At 48.5% G+C, this 21090-nt stretch overlaps 1 protein-coding gene across 1 annotated transcript in view; it reads left to right on the forward strand.

Moving 5' to 3' along the window:
• The window catches only part of CLASP1 (cytoplasmic linker associated protein 1), a 151870-nt gene that overhangs the window by 108535 nt on the left and 22245 nt on the right, over positions 1-21090 (forward strand). Inside the window, exons 29-31 of the mRNA XM_066575337.1 lie at positions 295-458; positions 2960-3038; positions 3773-3916. Coding sequence (XP_066431434.1) covers positions 295-458; positions 2960-3038; positions 3773-3916 — 387 coding nt within the window. The remainder of the gene's footprint in view (positions 1-294; positions 459-2959; positions 3039-3772; positions 3917-21090) is intronic.

The raw sequence follows: 21090 nt of genomic DNA on the forward strand, positions 1-21090 counted from the left end.
AAAAGTCACTTTATTGTGATTTGGACACTAGGAGTCCTGGCGCTGATCCTCAGATGTAACCTATTGGTTCTTTTCCCCTCATTCTCTGACCTGCGATCACGGACACGGTCACATCTGTATTTTCTGATCCTGGCTGTCTGTGGAGTCACCTTTTTCTATTTGATGATGTAGTCCCATTCAGCCGCAGTCACCTGAACCCATGTGACTCTACATTAATGAGCTGCCCTTGTTCCCTATAGATTCTCGTCCATTTCTGTGTTGCTCCTTGTAACGCTCCTTATTTCATTGTCTCAGGTGTTCAGCATGTTCCTGGAAACGTTGGTGGATTTTGTCATCATCCACAAGGATGACCTCCAGGACTGGCTTTTCATATTGCTTACGCAACTTCTGAAGAAAATGGGCGCCGACCTGCTGGGTTCTGTGCAGGCTAAAGTGCAGAAGGCCTTGGACGTGACCAGGTGGGCAGCAGACGGTCGGCGCAGGCCGCTCACAGTCTTTTATTGAGAACATCTTGTACTGACCATTTCACCTGCAACGGTGATCTGCCGCTAGAACAAAGATGAAGGCAGCGATTGTGATCCTGTAAAGTAAATGAGCTGTTCGAACGCCGTCTGTCTAGTGCCGGTTATGGAGGATTATGTCACCCCTCGCCTGTCGCTGCCGTCTGCTTCACTAAATCTTACAACCTTTCCAGTGATGATAGAAACCAGGGAATGGAGCTGATGGCTTTCTGAGCAGGCGGAGATGAGTAGAAAACAGAGGCCCGGTTATCATAGACTTCAAGAGTTGCTGCAATAACAGGGATTGCCGCTGCTCAGAAATATATCGCCCGCATCCTAACGTTTGTTTCATATTTACATTTGCTATTTATACTGATTAGTAATTAGACATTTTTTTGTTTTATTTGAGTAAAAAAATGCATATTTGGACCAATAGAGAGAGGACCTCACAGTGGGGTACTGAGCAGCAGGTTACAGTAACCTGGGAATGGGCTCACCAGTGGGTGCAGCTTATGAAAGGGTGAGGCTAAATACACTGAAGATCGCTGCATTAGGAAAAGCTGGCACGCGGCATCTTGTAATCAGTAACGCATTATCATATGATGGGCACATCACGATCTGCTCTCACATAATGTGCCAACCTCTGCACAGCAGAAGGAACGTTTGGCAGTCATGGGTAAACGTGGTGACTTGGGCCGCAGGTACATTGTTTGTGTCCAGAGGTGTGGTTGCAGTATTTCTTTAACAGTCGCACCTATTGGTTCTCAAACAGTATCATGAGTGTTCCAAGACTGGTTGAACCATGGAGAGACCTCTGACAGAAGATCACACAGCGGCAGGCCGCGTGTGGTTTACTTTAGAGGCGAGTGCTGGGTGGCACGTCTGGAATCTCGGCAACAGCGTGCCATGGTGGCCCAACTGACCCAGCAGTACAACAGCAGGAAGTTAGACAGATTTTCACAATGACCATGTAAAATGACGGTGATCAATGACAGATCTACTGGGGTTCAATAGTTGAAGACCAACCAGGAAGCCCCTGATGATCCCGCGATATCGTCAACAATGCCTTGCATGGACCCAGGAAAGATATCTATGGACCTTTGAAACATGGCAGAAGGTCATCTGGAGTGATGAGTTCTAATTCCTGCTGAACCATATGGATGGCTGGGTCTGCGTCTGGTGTAAACAGCATGAAGCCATATCCTATGGGTGCACCGTTGGGGTTCAACAGGTCGGTGGTGGTGTCCTGGTCTGGGGAGCATTTTGCTGGCATGGCCTAGGACTTTTGGTCATCATATCACAATCCTTGAATGGTGAACACTGCAGGGACCTATTAGCTTCAGGAAGCCTTCCCCGACCACAGTGCCATCTTCCAACACGACAACGCTCTGTGTCATTGAGCTAAGATCACTAGGGAGTGGTTGCAGGAACACGACAGTGAATTCTCCAAACTGGTCCCCAAACTCACCGGACTATAACCCCTTTAAACGTGTCTGGGATTTGCTGGAAAGGGCTGTGAGATCTGCCCTGCTGATCCGCACAGTGTGCACCAACTGATGGAGCTGATGCAGCAGGCATGGGTCATGTTGAGTATGGAGGATGTCCATCACATTGTGGCATCTGTTCCCTGATGTCTGAAAGCTGTGATTGCCCAAAAAACTGTACCAGCTCATTTGAGTAGGTGTTCCTAATGCAGTGATTTTTTGGTTGTATATTCACACTTCCTTTATATTAGTATCAGACCTCAAAACAAACTCCATAAATAGTTTGAGCCCCCTGCAATATCAAACCCTGAGGAGTAGAAATATACACAAACTATAGACGTAGTCCTCTAGACAATGGCTGATTCGGGTTTTTGCTGGGCCTTATTATAAATCTTCCTCCCTGGCAACAGGATAAAAACTAGATATCACAGGATGCCTGGTGAAGGCTCCTGAGAACAATGACCTGACATCTCAGCCAATACTTTAATTTCCAGTTAGATTTGATAAAATAAATCCTTTTCAGCTCTGTTATTAATCGATAGATTTGTTAAATACATGCATTTCTGCAATACAGGGCACCACCAGGAGGAGCAGACCGATGTATGCAGGCCTAGTGTTGGCTGTACAGAGCCATCACCAGTGAGCTCCACCTAGTGGCCGCCTTCTGCTGCTGCGATTTCTATATTGCATTGATGTTTACTTCCTATATAGATTATATAAATGTGTTTATTTGAAGCGCTCGGCATCTGTTGTATCATCTGATTGAAGTGCAGGCAATACAATATAAAAGGAAACTGATGACAAGGGAGCATCAAGTTCCATTTACATGATAGTGTAAATATTCCCCTGATCATCACCAGTATGGAGCGGACAAGATCCCCTCCTGTCTCTGAGCTTACAGTAGTTGCCATTTGCTGCGTTCACCTTTGCTGCGTCTTCTGATCTGTTCTCATGTCATTCCTTTGCTCTTTGCAGGGATTCCTTCCCGTTCGATCAGCAGTTTAACATTCTGATGAGATTCATAGTGGATCAGACACAGACTCCAAACTTAAAGGTTGGTGCCTTCAGCTTGGCTGTTGTAATATGTGCAGCTCTTCAGTCCGGTGACATAAAAATGGTGTGATCCACGGGTCTTCTGCGTTACTTCAGCCACAAGGAGGAATTAAGAGGCGTCTCCAGAAACTCCTCCTCTAAATACAGTAAAGGGGAAGGTTTTACTTCTCTTCCATAAGTTACTACAGTGGCCCCTATAGGACAATGGCCTCGGCATACAGTGGTCTTTCCTGGGCTATTATAGCTTGACACCACATAGAATGCCACACTCGATGCCCATCTGCGACTCGTGTGATTGACTGCAAGATTAAGCCAATCAGCAGGGGCATTTCACTAGTCAAACCCCTTTATTATTGAAGTCTCTGCACTGATTGGCTGTCTAGTAGTGCTACCGTATGGTGCAACATGTCCTGTACCTCTCCACCTCTGCCATGATGTAGTGCTCATTTGGACACCAGGTGATGGATGGATCCATGTTGTTTCTCTGGAGCCATAGATTATAGGACTCCGAAGACGCTCCTGTGCTCACATAGAAAGTGATTTAGCAGCCTCCAGCAGCTCTTTCTGATGGTTATATGGTAGAACTTGCTTTATCTGTACTGATTATCTGGTTTATTTTTTGTAATGTTGATGGACTCCAGAGCCCCAAAATGTCAATTACTAATTTTCTATAGGGTTATGTCACCCTGGGACCAATTGATATTGTAATTCACGGAATCCCTTTATCTCCCATAGGTGAAAGTTGCCATTTTGAAGTACATTGAGTCACTTGCCCGACAGATGGACCCCACAGACTTTGTAAACTCCAGTGAAACGCGACTTGCTGTCTCCAGGATTATCACATGGACGACGGAACCAAAGAGCTCAGATGTGAGGAAGGTTAGTGATAGAGCATAACCACATGGATGAGGCTTCACACACTCTTCTGCTCCTGTCTCTCGCTGGGTACAAGCTGCACAACCGTCATCGGTGTGCACTGGGTTTGGATCATGGCACTCTTCACTTCGCGCCAGGCCTGCAACCTCTTGAGTCCAGTTATTAGAACTTCCCGGCGTGTTCCGACTTTCCCTCTTTAAGAAGCAAGTGTTCGGACGTGACTTCACGCTGCGGTCGTCTTATCATTGGCTTATGGCTGATGACCAGGTGTAAACAGTCTGCTAAACCCCGCACCCAGCTCTGATCCTTTTATATGCCCTATCTCCCCTGTGCTCTTGTAAGTGATCTGCGGCAGAGGTGAGATCTCCTCTAGCAGGCTGTTCATGATTAGGGGTAGTAGTCCCAGCCAGGAGACATGGTTGGGTTTTGCTCTGTCCTGCTTGTCCTTCCCGTCGTGTTAGTGCTGTTCTCCTCCATCCTTCGGTGCCAGCTCTAGGCAGTGGTGACTGTAGGTAAGCGAGTTCAAGGAGGGGTGGAGCGTGGCTGCCAATTACTATTTTATCTTGACGGAAAGGAATACGATGTTCTGCACAACAGTCGCCTCGGCTTGTAATTTCACAATGATTCTGGAAGTTATTGCCGCACTGAGAGGGACCCGCACCCACGCTATCAGATCAGTTAACCTCTTCTTCTTCTCCTTCACAATGCGCTGACATTTTATATTGTTACTTTCCTGCCGTCCTATTAGTAGATTCTGACAATCGGGTCTTGGATACTAGTTATACAACTCCAAGGACCAATTAACCTTCTTTACTTTTTTTTTGCCGCGCATAAGAACTTAAAATAACCCCAAACTTTAAGCAGCTGCTGCCGAGTTCTAGGTGTGCGACCCCGCATCCTGATCAATGGGGTCCTGAAAGACGTGAACTTATTTATCTGCATTCTATATCGTGTCCGGCTGATTCTGTATTCCTAGTATTATAGGTGTTCCCTTCATCTTAGTCTCTTCCAGCACTGCTTAGGCTTTGATCACATTTAGGGCATATGCTTGGTGCACGTTTTAATACAGTTTAGCATTGAGTGTCATTTTTTTTCGGGGGATCCCTACAGTCAACTTAAAAAGCTCAATAGCCGTCAGACATTGTTGGCTACTGAAGTCTGTTGGTAGATGCGTCGAATGAGCATACAGCTGACAAGACAGAACGCACCCCTCTCTAGACTGCCAATCAGCAGGACTTCATCATCTTCGACATAAAGGTCAGAATCTCCCCGGATCATTGCTATGTAATAGCTTCTTATGCTGCAGTTAAATACACCCCATGTGCACCGCTGATCTACATTACACTTTAAATGTACTTTAGAAATTACATTACACCTTGTATGTACTGCAGAATAAATTTTCACGAGCAGCAGTCACTGTGCATATACATTGCATTGTGTATCCAAACTTACATCCTGTATTATACTCCAGAGCTGCACTCACTATTCTGCTGGTGTAGTCACTGTGTACATACATTACTTATCCTGTATGATCCTGAGTTACATCCTGTATTATACTCCAGAGCTGCACTCACTATTCTCCTGGTGGAGTCACTGTGTACATAGATTACTTACTGATCCTAAGTTACATCCTGTATTATACTCCAGAGCTGCACTCACTATTCTGCTGGTGGAGTCACTGTGTACATACATTACTTATCCTGTACTGATCCTGAGTTACATCCTGTATTATACTCCAGAGCTACACTCACTATTCTGCTGGTGGAGTCCCTGTGTACATACATTACTTATCCTGTACTGATCCTGCGTTACATCCTGTAGATCTTTTTATTATAAAAGTGAAAAACATAACAATAAACAGAACATAAATATCGCTCACTTGACATAAACATAAAACAAAAACAAATTATCACTTGTGTTATCTGTACTTTGCCTTACTGCAGGACAAAAGAAAAAGGTCCATCTGGTCCAAATAATACACACCGCACACTACACCAACCTGCACTCCAAAACTACACTCCCTCATCCTCACCAATACATATACGCTACATACTACATATAACAATATACACACACGTGAGAAAACATCCCTAGCTCACAGGATCCAGCCTGAAATCCCAAAAAAAGAAAGAAAGAAAACGACTAATAACCGAAGCAATTATATAATAACAATAATGCAAACAACCATAACAAAAGTAATAGCAATAATAATAATAACAACCCAATACCTTTTTTTTTTTTTTTTTTGCAATTGTTTTTTTTTTAAATATTTTTTTTTTTTTTATGCCCACCACCTAAAGAATAAAACCTTACATAATCCTAAACTAACCCTATATCCAGACCAAACCACCACACACCCCAAACAACCCCCTACGGTGCAGCCACGGGAGCCACGCCTGCATCCCAAGTCCGTGCTCAATGTCTATGTCCAGGACGAGCCGAGCTGCACCGCATACACACACCCTGCCCGCCGCAGCCTGAGGGCCACGCCCGCACCAACAGTCCGTGCCCAGTGTTCATTGTCCGGGACGTGTCAAGCTACGGCTGAGGCATAAATCCCCCCCCCCCTCCCCCCAATAAACCCCCACCCAACCTATCTATAACCCCTAGCCCTATATACAAAACAAAACATATAACATATCTTATATTACACCACTATAAACCAACACTACATATTAATACCCGAAAGCCTAAGGTTCAGTTACCTGCAGCCGTACATACTTTATCTTTGACCGAAAAACAAAAACTCTACTGGTGTCACACACAGCCCTCCACAAGGACTGGATAGGATAAGCCGGGCACCGACCAAATAGAAAAAAACTATCCCTATAGTTAATCTGTCCCTATAATGTCCCTACTCCTTCCCTAAAACTTACCCTCAGAGAAAACTGTCCCTACCTCTCCCTATTCTGTCCCTACAAAGACCCTAACAATAAGAAGACTGTCCCTAACGAAATACAAACCCTCTCCATAGGAGAGAGGCCTTAGTCGTGCCCAACCTCTCATAATCCAGAGAGCGCACCTTCACCAGGTCACCAAGGATGTTCCTATTCACCTCATCCACGGGGAGGATTTTCTCTTCCGTCGAAACTAGACACCGTGCGTTCCAAATGTGAAACCTGACCACTAGGCTGACTAAGAATAAAGTGCACCGGTCCCTGCCACCAAGGTCCCCGAATGCCCCATAGACCCATTCCGCATACGAGAGGCGTGCCAACCTGGGCCAACCAATGGAGGCTCCCACCCGTTTGTACACCTCTGTATTAAAGGGACACTGAAGCAGGAAATGCTCCATGCTTTCCAGTACGTTGCTGCACTCCTGGCGGGGGCAACCCCTATCCACCAGTGGCCTGCTCTTCAAGTTGCCCCTTACATACAGTCTCCCGTGGAAACAGCGCCAAGTCAAGTCCCAAAACTTCAAGGGGATCCTGTCAGAATTCAATAAATGTAACCCTCCCTCCAGGTCCCGACTTGGGCAGTCCTTGAGCGCCAGGGGCTTCTGGAAATGGGTCAACAGAACCCTCTTATCGAGGAGTTTTCTCGAAAGAGTTGTGATCTCCCTCATCCCCAGATCCCACCGACGTATCATCTTCAGAACCACGGTAGCGTAAGCCGGAAGATGCCCGTGCGGCGTGCGAAGATCCTTCACTCGCCCTCCTGTCTCCCATTCCTGGAAGAAAGGCCGAAGCCATCCCCAACAGGAGAATACCCACGGAGGAGCCCTCTCTTGCCAGAGGTTGCCTATATTGATCTTAACAAAGGTGTTTACGAGAAACACCACGGGGTTGACCATAGATAACCCCCCTAATCTCCTCGTGCGGTATGTGACATCTCTCCTAATTAGGTTCAACCTGTTCCCCCACAACATTAGGAAGAACAGGTTGTAGACCCGGGTCCAGAGAGGTTCTGGCAAAATGCATACGCTGCCCAGGTAGATGAATAAAGGGAGCAGGTATGTTTTGATCAGGTTAACCCTTTCCCGAAGGGTCAAAGACCAACCCTTCCACTGGGCCACCTTCTGAGTGGCACCATCGAGCCTGACCACCCAATTTTGCATGGGGTAATCTCCCCGGCCAAATTTGATGCCGAGAACTTTAGCCGAGTCCTGGGGCACTGGAAGGGTGTCCGGGAGACCAAATGTAGGATCTCCCCTTCCTAACCAGAGACTTTCGCACTTATCCCAGTTGATGCCGGACCCGGATGCTTCCGAGTAGCGATCCACCTCTGCCATCACGTACTCTGCCTCCCCCCTCGAGGACACAAAGACGGTGACGTCATCAGCGTACGCTGCCACCCTGAGGGCGGCTTCCGGCACCGCCCGATCCATCCCGACCCCCGCCATAGGCCCACCATCAATCATCCTAAGGAAAGGATCAATGGCAAACACGTACAGCAAGGGGCTCAGAGGACAACCCTGACGGACGCCAGACCCAACCTCAAATGGGTGGCCGACCCAACCGTTCACTAGTGGGAAAGTCTCAGCCCCGCATACAATGTCTTGAGCCAATTGACAAACCCCACTGGCAGGCCATATCTCAGAAGAACAGACCAGAGGTACTCGTGATTAACCCGATCAAACGCTTTGGCCTGATCCAAGGACAGCAAGTACCCCTCCCAGTGACCAGCCCTACCCTGCTCCACTGCCTCCCAGACACCTAGAACAGCACTAAAGGTGCTACGGCCTGGAACAGAGCAATGCTGGGCGCCCGAGAGGAGCCGGGGTGCAAACTTGACCAGCCGATTAAACAGCACTTTTGCCAGAACCTTCCTGTCCGTATTGAGAAGCGCTATGGGACGCCAGTTCTCAATACGGCTCGAGTCTTTACCCTTTGACAGAAGGATCAAAGCCGACCTCCTCATTGACTTTGGGAGAGTGTCCGAGGAAAGACACTCATTGAAAACCTCAGTCAAGAGGGGACTCAAGAGGTCCTTAAAGGTCTTATAGTACTCAGATGTTAAGCCATCCGGTCCTGGCGATTTTTTTTGAGCGCAAGCCCATCAATCGCCAGTTTAACTTCCTCTATGTTGATCTCCTCTGTCAAAACATTAAGGGAGATGTCATCCCCTGGCTCAGGAACAGCTTCAGCCAGGAAAGCCGACATCACATCTCGATCTAGATCCCTCTTTCCCAAAAGGTGCGAGTAGAAGGATCTGATGACTTCCAGAATCCCTGATCTGGACCTGTTCAGAGATCCCGTATCGTCGATCAGTCCAGTGACAACTTTACGATTCACTGACATCTTGCAGTTTCTGTAAGGGTCGGGCGAGTGGTACTTCCCGAAGTCCCTCTCAAAAACCAAAGATGCGTGCCTATTATACTGGCACCCTTTGAGCAAAGACTTCACTCTGGAGATCTCCTCGAGGCTACCTCCAGTCGAGACGAGATGCTCGAGTTTCCTCCTCAGGCCCTGATAAAGACGGTACTTACTCAGGCTCCTGAGGCTAGAGAGCTGGCGGAAGAATCTCGCCGCCCTGATCTTGAACATCTCCCACCACTCTGACTTACTGCTACAAAGATCCAGTAATGGTACCTGGCTCTGCAGAAAATCCTCAAAGGACTGTCTTATCTCTGCTTCCTCCAGGAGTGATGAATTCAGCCTCCATAAGCCTCTACCCATCCGGGGGGTCTCTGCAACATTCAGGGAAAACAAAATCAGACAGTGGTCGGAGAACTCCACCTCAACAACAGATACTGGTGAAGAGATGGCTTCCTCCTTCAAATAAAACCTGTCTATTCTAGACCTGCACTCGCCTCTATAATAGGTGAAACCCGCGTGGCCTGGGGTGTGCCGGATGTGGACATCCACCAGGCGAGCTTCGCTAGCTATGCTATTAAGCGCGACGCTATCATAAGTCAGCTTGCCTAGGGAGCCTCCCCTGTCACGGGTCCTCGTGACTGCGTTAAAGTCACCCCCAAAGATCACCTGCCGACTGGTAAAAAGGTACGGCTTGATCCTCATAAAGAGATCCTTGCGGTCCCGCTTGGTTTGGGGACCGTAGATGTTGATTAGCCGAAGCTCTTGTCCCTTCATGAGAACATCCAGGATCAAGCACCTCCCTATTTCTAACTCAATAACCCGTCGGCATTCAACCGCTGCAGTAAAAAGTACCGCCACTCCGCTATATGGCTCGGCCGCAAGAGACCAGTAAGATGGACCAGACTTCCATTCCCCCCTTGCCTTATGCACAGCTGCCAAATTTGGCAGCCTGGTCTCTTGCAAAAACAAAATGTCGGCTTCAACGCGGCCGAGAAAATCAAAGGCCGCAAATCTAGCCATATCAGATTTAATGCTGGCAACATTAATGGATGCCAGCGTCAACGAAGTGGGTGCCGCCATCATTGGTGATCGAGTTAGATGGCTTTCTTCTTCCCACCCCCCTTCTCATCAGGGTCTGAGGATGACCCCTTGCCACGTTTCTTGGACACTGAAAGGTCCATGGCAAGGGGCTCCTCAACCTCGTCCTCCTTGCCACTGGGCTCTGGGCCAGCCCTCCCCCTGGAGGTCACCAAACCCCCACAAGAGGAAGGCTCAGGACCCCCTGTAGGCCCCACGCTTGTCCTGGCCACCTCTGCCTCCTCCGAGGACGAGAGAGCTTGGTACCTGTTGGAGAGCCCAACAAGAGGAGAGTTTGGATTGCCTTCCTGCACCTGGCCCGTTGCAGGGGAAGATTTCCCTTCCCTTTTTTTCAATTTCTTGGAGCCCTGCTTGCGCTTTTTCTTTTGCCACTCATCCTTGCCCTCACCCACACTTTCATAGTGGGAAGAATCTGAATAAGTGGCAGCCTCCTCCCTTTGGATCCTCCTGACCTCTTCATCCAGCTCCCTGTCCCCTGGAGCCTCAGCCACATGATTTGCGTCCGGAGCAGGGGCCAGCATTGACCCACCTGCCACCTGGGTTTCCACCAGCTCCCTGCCCCTTCCGCGCTTCTCTTGGCGCCTTAGCTTGGCTGCCCCAGCATGTTTGTTCTTCCTTGGCTCCTGGGCTCCCTCGCCTCTGCTGGTCCCCTCCCCTGCAGAAGCAACCTCACGGCTCTCCTCCGCTGGGGCCATGACCGCATTGGCGAAAGAGCGCGGACAGCGACTGAATGGGTGACCGAGGTCACCACACAGGTGACACCTAATCTCTGTACAAGATGCCGCAAGATGACCTACCTCGCCACACAGAGCGCACTTGATGACGTTACAGGCTGCACTCAAATGTGTGGGGTCGCCGCACTTGTGACAGAGCTTCGGCTGCCCCTGGTAGAAGGCCAAGATACGATCCCTGCCAAGGAAGGCCGCGGATGGTATGTGGGCCACCGAATTCCCTGAACGCTTAAGTTTTACCATAAACGTCCAGGCTCCGGACCAGATGCCGTGCTCGTCCCGGTTCTTATTGGGCATATCCACCACCTCTCCGTACCGACTTATCCAAGTCATGATATCGTAACAAGAGAGGGACTCGTTACGAGTCAAAACGGTCACTCTCTTGACTCCAGTCTGGCGGGTTACCACTTGTGCAGCGAAACCGCGCCAGCCGGGCTCGTCCTTCATCAGCTCATAATTCCCCCAGAAGAGCTCCAGGCCCTCCGGGCGAGCAAAGCTGATGTCGAACTCAGACGTGCCATAAGGATGGATCAGGGCATAGATGTCATTTGCCCTGAAACCCATCTTCAGCAGAAGCTCCACCACCTTACTCCTGGATGGGCATGCGTCATTGCCTCTCCACTGAAGACGGGCCACATTCCTACGGCCAATGTCCTGCCCGGTTGTCGGCAGGGACCAGACGGTCTCCCCCCTTTGTTCTCGGAAGGCACCAAGACCATGTCTCTCCACCCAGAGAGACAAATCCACAACTCTGCCCCCTACATTCATCGAGCTCTCCCCCCTCCTCAAGGCCTCCAGGAGGCGCTGTTGCTAAACGCCGTCCCCAGAGCCCAAAGACGAGGAGGACGCATCCCCCCTCCCTCCAGCGGCGACACTGGCATAACTTCTACCAGCTGTTGTCGCCGCTGGAGGGGTGACTGGATCCTGACCCACCCCCTGACTACTACCCGAAGCCCCACCCTCCTGTACAGCCGATGTCATACCTCCCGGGGGATTGGGGGCATCCTGAGCTCCCAAAGCCTCTGCGGAAGCGGGAGCAGGGGCAGCGGTAGCACTAACGGTTGTCCCATTCACATCATTCATACATTTTCCTTTTGTTGGACCAGGACCTGCTTCACCTTTTTTCTTAATGTTACACTTTCCAGCTGGATGAGGCTGGAGACCAGCACTGAAAGAGTTAGCCTTAAGTCCAGCATTATGCTCTGTAGGAGCTGTCTCTGCAGCTCTAGCTCCGTCCATTTTTCCGGCCATTCTGGGACTTGCAGTTCTTTTTACCTGCTTATTTGCTATTACGTTACCATCATGATGGGTGGGAGGATCGGCAGACTTGGCCACCACCCACTGCGCCCCCTCTACACCTGACAGGCGTTTTAGGGACACAGGAGGGACAGCCAAGCCGCCACTGGTGGAACCTGATGCCAGACTGCCCCCCCCTCCCACTGGAGGGCAACCATCAGCACCAGCACCTCCGGATTGGCCGCGACCCCTCATTCCATCTTTCCCATGGACCTTCTCTGCCTCCTTATTGCCTCCATTCCCACTACTGGCACAAGCAGAAATGGAGTTTTGGGCCGCATTAACCCTCTCTTCCCCAGTCCCCTGCACCGGACCCACTGCAGAGCCCGGGACTAGGGGTATACCAGGGCTAGCACCCCGATCTGACTTTGCAGCCGGACCGGAGTGCTTGGTGACGTACACAAACCTCTCCTGCACGGTGGTCTTCATCTTTTTTTTCTGTTTCTTTTTGCTTGCCGATGTTTCAGGCATGTCGTCACCAAAGTACATATTGTGCATTCTTTCTGGGGACTCCTGCAGCATGATTTGCTGCATGATGAGGGCCCCCTCACCGCTGCTGCTGTCGCTGTCGTCGTCCGCGTCCTCAGCACTGGACTCCTCTGATGTGGGGGGCAGGCTAACCTGCTCAGCAGGAATGCTGCTCCCTGCAGTTCCCCCCTGCTGTAGGGACGGCTGCTCCCCAGAGCATATCGCCATCCCCTCCTGTGGATCCTCCGACTCGTCTGAGCTGCTGTCGCTGCTCACGTGCGCCATTCCAGCAAATCGCTCATCATTTAGGAGCTTCTCTTTAAATGGGCCGCTGGCTTGGAGTATTCTATATCTCTCCTTGTAGAAGTCCACAGCCTCCTTGCAGGCTTTAACTTTTTCTGCTGCAGCGATCTTTTTTCTTCCCTGTGGGGTTTTGTCTAGATCGCTCAGGGCAGTCTGCAGTTCCCTGCGATACTTCTGCAGCTGCCTACCAACCTCCTTATAGTCCTTTATGTTGGCAGCTATCCGAGATGCCATAGCAGTAACAGATTCACCTTTGCTGCGCTCTCCCCAGCTGACACTTGTAGGTGCCTTTGCAGCACTCACCTTGGCTTTAGTTTGGCTTCGGGTTTTCCTATAATCCACATCCTCCCGGGGAGTCTGGGTGACGCTGCGTGGACCCCGACTGGATCCTCTCCCCTCCTGGGGTTCATTCCTCCCCCCTCCCGACCGAAGCCGGAGGGGGGAAGCACGGCACTCCATGGCAAATGTAGCCCCGAAACGTGCACTTGTTCCTGGGCTCTCAGCAAGGTCTCCACCCTAGAAGCAGACCACACCCTGGAACCAGCAGAGCTCTCAGACACACAACCTTCCTCCAGAGATGCACTCACTATTCTCCTGGTGGAGTCACTGTGTACATACATTACTTATCCTGCACTGATCCTGAGTTACATCCTGTATTATACTCCAGCGCTGCACTCACTATTCTGCTGGTGAAGTCACTGTGTACATACATTATCTATCTAGTACTGATCCTGAGTTACATCCTGTATTATACTGCAGAGCTGCACTCACTATTCTGCTGGTGGAGTCACTGTGTACATACATTACTTATCCTGTACTGATCCTGAGTTACATCCTGTATTATACTCCAGAGCTGCACTCACTATTCTGCTGGTGGAGTCACTGTGTACATACATTACTTATCCTGTACTGATCCTGAGTTACATCCTGTATTATACTCCAGAGCTGCACTCACTATTCTGCTGGTGGAGTCACTGTGTACATACATTACTTATGCTGTACCCATCCTGAGTTACATCCTGTATTATCCTCCAGAGCTGCACTCACTATTCTGCTGGTGGAGTCACTGTGTACATACATTACTTATCCTGTACTGATCCTGAGTTACATCCTGTATTATACCCCAGAGCTGCACTCACTATTCTGCTGGTGGAGTCACTGTGTACATACATTACTTATCCTGTACTGATCCTGAGTTACATCCTGTATTATACTCCAGAGCTGCACTCACTATTCTGCTGGTGGAGTCACTGTGTACATACATTACTTATCCTGTACTGATCCTGAGTTACATCCTGTATTATACTCCAGAGCTGCACTCACTATTCTGCTGGTGGAGTCACTGTGTACATACATTACTTATCCTGTACTGATCCCGAGTTATATCCTGTATTATACTCCAGAGCTGCACTCACTATTCTGCTGGTGGAGTCACTGTGTCCATGCATTACTTCTCCTGTACTGATCCTGAGTTACATCCTGTATTATACTCCAGAGCTGCACTCACTATTCTGCTGGGTGTTATTGGAAGAAGTCAGCAAGGTTGGAGACAAACAAGGGTTTATCTCGTTTTTCCTAGTTCACATGACTGTCCACAGTCTACTGCACAACACTTCCCACTATGCAGAGTAAGCGATATAAATGTGGTTATATAGAAATTTCATACTTCATGAGTGACTAACGTTGTGTCAGGGACTCGTCTTTTACGGTTTTTATACTCCGTGCCACAGTGAACTATCACCCACTTTCTGGGTACAGGTGTGGAAGGTGTAGGACTGGCATGCGGTCCTTGGGGTTCACGTGCTCCCGGCATCCTGTGTTGCTTTGTCCTATGTTGGTTTTTACAATTTAGCGGAAAGGTTATAGACTGAAGCGTGGGATGACTTGTGGGAACAGAACGCCGTGTATCGGTGCATGAACCAAATAGAACTGCAATAAAATGTCCTGCGCTCACAGCCGAGCCATAATCCACCCAGAGCGGATGAACAGAGTGCAGCCCTAAAGTGACAGTCCCGTCCTGGACAAAGAAAGATGGCCGCACCGCTTCTCTGACTACCGGATGCACACTGTGTATTAGTATGCATCGGTAGTCAGACACTACACACTGCTCTGAGTGGTCGGTGCAACTCACGTGGGCAACACTGGCCAATCAGAGCAGCATGCAGTCAGACTAAAGCACAGTGTGGATCATGTAGTCGGAGAAGCTGCTGTGGCCATCTTCGTTTGTCCAGGTCTGCAGTGTCACTTGAACTCTGCTATACCTGACTTACATAAGAGATGTGGTCCGCACTCAGCCCTACGCTTACTGTGCTGATGGTGGGTACAGACTGGTGTCCCGGCCCTGACCGCTCGCGCATCTGATAACCTGCAGTGACTAATGCTGTACCGTAGGTCGGTGATGTTCCAGTCTTATTTTTTCTTTCGGAGGCGGCTGATTGTATCTTTAGTTGATGTTTTTGCTGACGCAATTTTATTAGGATTCTCACTGCTGTGTATATTAATGGCCGTGTTCTGGCGTGCGTCATCTTACTGCTTCTGTTGTGATACGTCTTGCTTTGTAGTGAGAAATGAGGAGCCGTGTCTGCACCCCTAAAGTTGTCTTGTCCTTAAATAAAGATGTGCTGAGACGATGGGACTGCTTGTCTTATTTTAGGCTGAGGACGCTGATTGACCGCTCTAGTAACACTGACATGCCCAAGGTCGTGGGTGGCCCCTGCGCTGTTCAATGTGGGTTATGGCTTCTGTGTCCTATTACCAGTTCACATGTGACACTGTAGATCAAGACATTTTAAATACCTACAGAACTTAGGACATCTCCTTGTGGCGCCCACCATGATACCTTGTTCGAACCCCAAGACTTCATATCGCCTTGCCATGAGCACGCTGGCCAGTCTTCAACCTCACAGTGTATACGGATGGGGGTGTTCCCAAGCGGCCCCATAGCTAATGCCACTTCATCATCCCAGGACTTTTTACACATCTGGATGCTCATCAACCTATAGAAATGGAAATTCGTGTGAATAGTTAAAAAGAGAAAAATCATTGAAGCAATCGGGTCTCAACAAACAGTTTTTTCCATTTTTGTGCATTTGACCCAAAAATAGCTGCTTTGATGTTGGCACTGAGAGCCTGACACAGCAATGCTGCAAAACCCGTTCCTCAGAGATGACGGCCTATGTGTCAGGTGGCTGCAGGAGGGTGACATTCTGGAGACCTGCAGCGATATCACTCTCCAGGCTCTAGAAGAGCAGCCAATGGCTTTTATTGCCTCCTCTGGGCTTTCACTTTGTTTTTTTGTAGAGATAAAGTTAATCTTCACTTTAAATACAAGTCCAGATGTCCCATTTCTGCCGTTCTGTCACAAGTTACATGGTGGCCTCTGTAGCTGTGAGACAGAGTTGTATTAGCTTTACCCCCAGATATATAGACTGTAGGAACTTGCCCCCAGCTCTGGCCCGGCCTGTGTACAGCTGGAGATAATTTGGTGTAAGTGTTGGTTTTATCTTCACGGTCGCCCATACTCGGTTCATGCTTCGACTGCACATAATTCTGCTTCATCTTCCTCCTCCGCTGACCCTGTAATGAGCTTCTGTTTCATTAACCAAAAATAGGTCTTGTGCATTGCACGATGGAGCCCTAATGAAGATTGCTCCCTCCAGGCTGTGAGCGCTCCACTAGTTAGCAGCTTGTAATACCATAAATCATTACTGAAGCGGAGAACCCGCCCGGGGCACAGAACTCGCCAGCAAGCCTGCGCAACGAGTTTATGGATTCTGAGAATCGGAGTTCTCACCTGCGTGGTATTATACAGTGTTACATGTAGCAGAGCTGGAGTTGTCACCTGTACTCATATCAGTGTTTGGGAGCTGTGAACCTCCTATTATGTCTGACTGTGAATGTTTGTGATTGATATAGGTCGCTCTTTGGTAGAGTAAGGGCTCCTGCACACTGGCGAGGGCGATATCGGCATGTGATTCATGGCTCGATATCGCCCTCGCAATCCATCTGGAAACCCCTGGATGGATGCGAGGCGTTTGCACATGGAAACAGCCTCACATCACAACGAGGGTTCCCTACATCCCGCTGCAGCTGTGACCGCCGTGGCAGGGGATTGTGATGTTCTCCCATTGTTTTCAATGGGGCCAGCGCTGATGCCGCCGGCCCCATTGAAAATAATAAGCAATATTGCAAAAAAGAGAATGCTGCGATTTTTCTTTTCACACAGCATCGCAGGATTGAAAACACTGCAAATGAGAATGAAACCACTGAAAATCGTTGGTTTCCTAATCATGCGTTTTCACTCACTCTCACTGGATTTTCTCACCAGTATGAAGGAGCCCTAACCCTTTAATAGTGCCGCCGTCTGGTACTGCGCTCAGCATGACGCTCGTCTCCTGCAGACTTGGCAGTGTTTTATGTGTCCACAGAAGAGATCTAGTAAAATCTTATCAGGAACCCAAACAGAATTCTGGGAGTTTCATTGGCTTCAGGTTCTTCCTCGACTAGTTATGTTAATGAGTTCCAGGTATCTGTGACCTCATCTCGTTTCACGTCTCACCGGTATTTTCTTGGGTTGCCGCCATCAGAACAGAATGATCCTGGCGTTCTTCACTTTATTTCCAAAATACTTGTGTTTGTTTTGATGGTAATAATGGAAGGCTTTATGTTGTGTTTTAATAATGCTCCTCAGTCCTATAACAACAATGAGCTTTTAAGATTTGCTCGCCATCCAGTCCTCACCACCACAATTAACAGTTTTGCAAGTCTGATCGTTATTCTTTAGAAAAGGTATAAATGGCATTTTGTCTTCTGTGTCGGCCATGATGGGCATATAGCGCTGGAGCCGCTGTGTCCGCTGAGAAATGAGTAGACCTAGGAAACGGGCCAAAACACAGCTCCAGAACTGCATCTGGCGCAGGACACGGGCTCCAGGTCTTGTCAAGCTCTGCAGTCATTAAGGTTTATTACATTACATTCTTTTTGTTTTGTTTTAACCTTTGGTGAAGTAAGAAAACTACCTGGAAACTGTCAATCAGCGCAGCTACTTTTGCTAATGGATCAAATTATGGCTTTTGTCAGTGACCCGATACAGCGGCTCATCAGCATACGGACATCCAAATAATCTGCCCAATTATGTCTGCATTGATCCACTATTAACGGGTTTGTGTAACCCCCTTAGTGACCGCCCAATAGTGTTTTTACGTCCTGCAGCTGCAAGACGTATATGGAGGGAGATCGCGCTGCGACCGCTTGCCATACATCACGGGTGTCAGCTGTTTCTTACAGCTGACACAACATGCAACAGGTGGGCAAGCCGCGCGGCTGATCAGGGATGTTAACCCTTTAAATGCCGCTGTCAATTCTTACCGCGGCATTTAAAAACCCCGAACGATGTTCGGTGGTCTCGTAAGGCGCCTGAGCGATGAAGAGATCGCAGGGAGCCTTCTGAAAGCCCCAAGGGCTGTCTTGACAGTATGCCGATCAAGCCACCCCCATGGGGTGGCCTGATAAGACTGCCTGTCAGATTTTAGTATGATGTAATGCTATGGCAAAGCACAGCATATTGTGGTCCCCTAGGAGGACTAAAAGGAAACTTAAAAATAACACCAATAAAGTCTTACTAATTATTTAAAAAGAAAAAAAGAAATCTTTTGTCACATTTACAATAAAAAAATCTAAACAATAAAACAAGAATACATATTTGGTATCGCTGTGTCCGTAAAAGTCTGATCTAGCAAAGTAATGCATTATTTACCCCGCAAGGTGAACGTCGTCCGAGGGGGTGGCGGGGGGAGGGAAACGCCAGAAATTTTGCTTTTTTGGTCACCCTGTCTCCAAGAAAAAAATTTAATAAAAAGCTATCAAAAAGTCGTATGCATTCAACAATTGTACTAGCAGAAACTGCAGGACGTACCGCACAAAATGAGCCTCCACACAACGGTGTCAACGGAAAAATAGTTACCGTGCGGAAAAGATAGAGACAGAAAAGAATTTTAAAAAATGTCATATCTTAAACTTTTGTGTCTCCTGGAGTTCCTTTCTGTCAGGTTTCTGTTATTTTGGACAAATAGAACTGCAGACTAACAGGCGGCCAAACCATTACTCTGAAAACCCACTAAAAGCAATGGGGAAAAGATGGAAACCTTTAATTCCATCTTTCTACTCCCAAAAGGAAAGGTGGGAATTGTGCATAAAGCCCAATGTCCCGTATCTGCTGCTTATAATGATCCGCGGCCCATTGATAGCGGGGCGCCATTATAGAGGGTTCAGTACAGAAGTTCATATTTGTCAGCCGTGAGTTCGAACAAACTGCAGTTTTAGTCTTTGCTCGCGTCCGTCGTCATTAGGCAGACATGTCCTTTTAGGTATTAAGCAGTGAACCACTTTTCCTCCTATAAATCCAATAACCTCCAGTGCTGATATTTACGGGGTTCCTTCTATGTCGCGCTGTGTCTGTGATTTGTAAGCATTGTCAGTTTTCCACACTCCTGCAGCAAAATTACGTGTTCCCGTTTATTTCCCCAAACTGCTCTCGTCGCGACAGTGTCACGAAGCCCAGGCTCTATATAACTGGGCGTGCGATGACCTTGCAGCCAGACGCAGCGCACGGTCCTCGGGGCCAGAGACCAGCCTGGATAACACATGCAAAAAGGTAGAGATGTGAAATGCGTGTGCACCGACCACAACACTGCACTTTATACGTCTGCGATGGGTGTGGAATACCTCAATCATTGCTTCTGACAGGCCGGCTCCCACAGAATGTTGAGAATGTGTCATTACATGTATTTCACTTATTCAGGTGAACATCTTGTCTTCGGTCCTTCATGATCCCTCCTCCTGCTATCCCTGTAACATCTTTCATACGGCGTCCCACGGTCTACATCTTCATATTGTAAGAAGCAGATGTATTCAGCCATCTGTCCTCACAGCACAGTCCATACTTTCAGCACCATAGATCTTCTCTTGCCTCCATCTCTAAAACCTGTAGAAAGAGCAGCAGCAGCACATGGGGGCCCCTAGAATATCCGGATATAGGGGGTTGTAGTAATGCTATTCAATTGATCCCTCCAGGTATGTTTCCTATCGGACATTAACCATTTGGGCTTCTAATGTCCTGTTAGCGATCTCCCTGGCAGAATGGAATATGTGCTGGATGATGATGTGGATAGTAGTACTTTGGCTCAGCTCCTTTGTTCTGGAGCTCCATTCCTACAGAACACAACATCAGAATCAAGTCTCTGCACTGAATCTTACAGATGAGTGCAGTATTGTTTACGGAGGCATATAAGTGGCTGCCTGCCGACTTTGGCGCCGCTTATTTGAATGGCAGGGTGTTGGTGACTTAAAAATTCAACCTGACTGATCCTTGCTGGGCTGTCCCCATAGCGAGGAAGATAATGTTGGATCCCGCAGGCAGTTCTGTATGTTCACAGGGTCCAGAGACCTCTCTATGGAGTGCAGAGCAGGAATACACTGTTCATGGGGGCTGCTGGAAGTGTCCTCTGACCTGTGCTCCTTGCACCCTGACCTATGCTCTATCAGTCGTGTACATTCCCTCCTCCTTTTTATGTAGCGTTTACTTTCATATAGGGCCCATAGCTGTAGTTACCCGGGCAGCCGTGGGCGCTGCGCTTCATGTTTGTTTCTGCTCTGTCGCATTCACCAGGGTAATGGTTAATGACGATGATAAAAATAGAAAAGCTAAAGCAACAGAATGGTGGAATAGTAATATATATATATACCTGCGACACGTCACTGTTATGCACCCAGATTCGTAATTATCATTTTCATGGTGCATTCAAGCTCTGCAATGTTCACAGCATTGAGCCCCACAGGCGAGGGCCTAATGGCCGGACGTCTGAGCAGGTGTGTCCAGGTATCAATGATATCATCCTCTTCATTTGGTCGCCCACACTTACCAATTAGATTATGCCTGTTTTGGGCAGGAATTGTACAGGGTGTCGCCAGCTGACCTCTCGTTTTATGGTGCGTATTATGTCAAATGGTGGCTATTGCCAATATG

This window comes from Eleutherodactylus coqui, chromosome 8 (assembly GCF_035609145.1).
Source record: "Eleutherodactylus coqui strain aEleCoq1 chromosome 8, aEleCoq1.hap1, whole genome shotgun sequence".
In the NCBI taxonomy this organism is placed as follows: domain Eukaryota; kingdom Metazoa; phylum Chordata; class Amphibia; order Anura; family Eleutherodactylidae; genus Eleutherodactylus; species Eleutherodactylus coqui.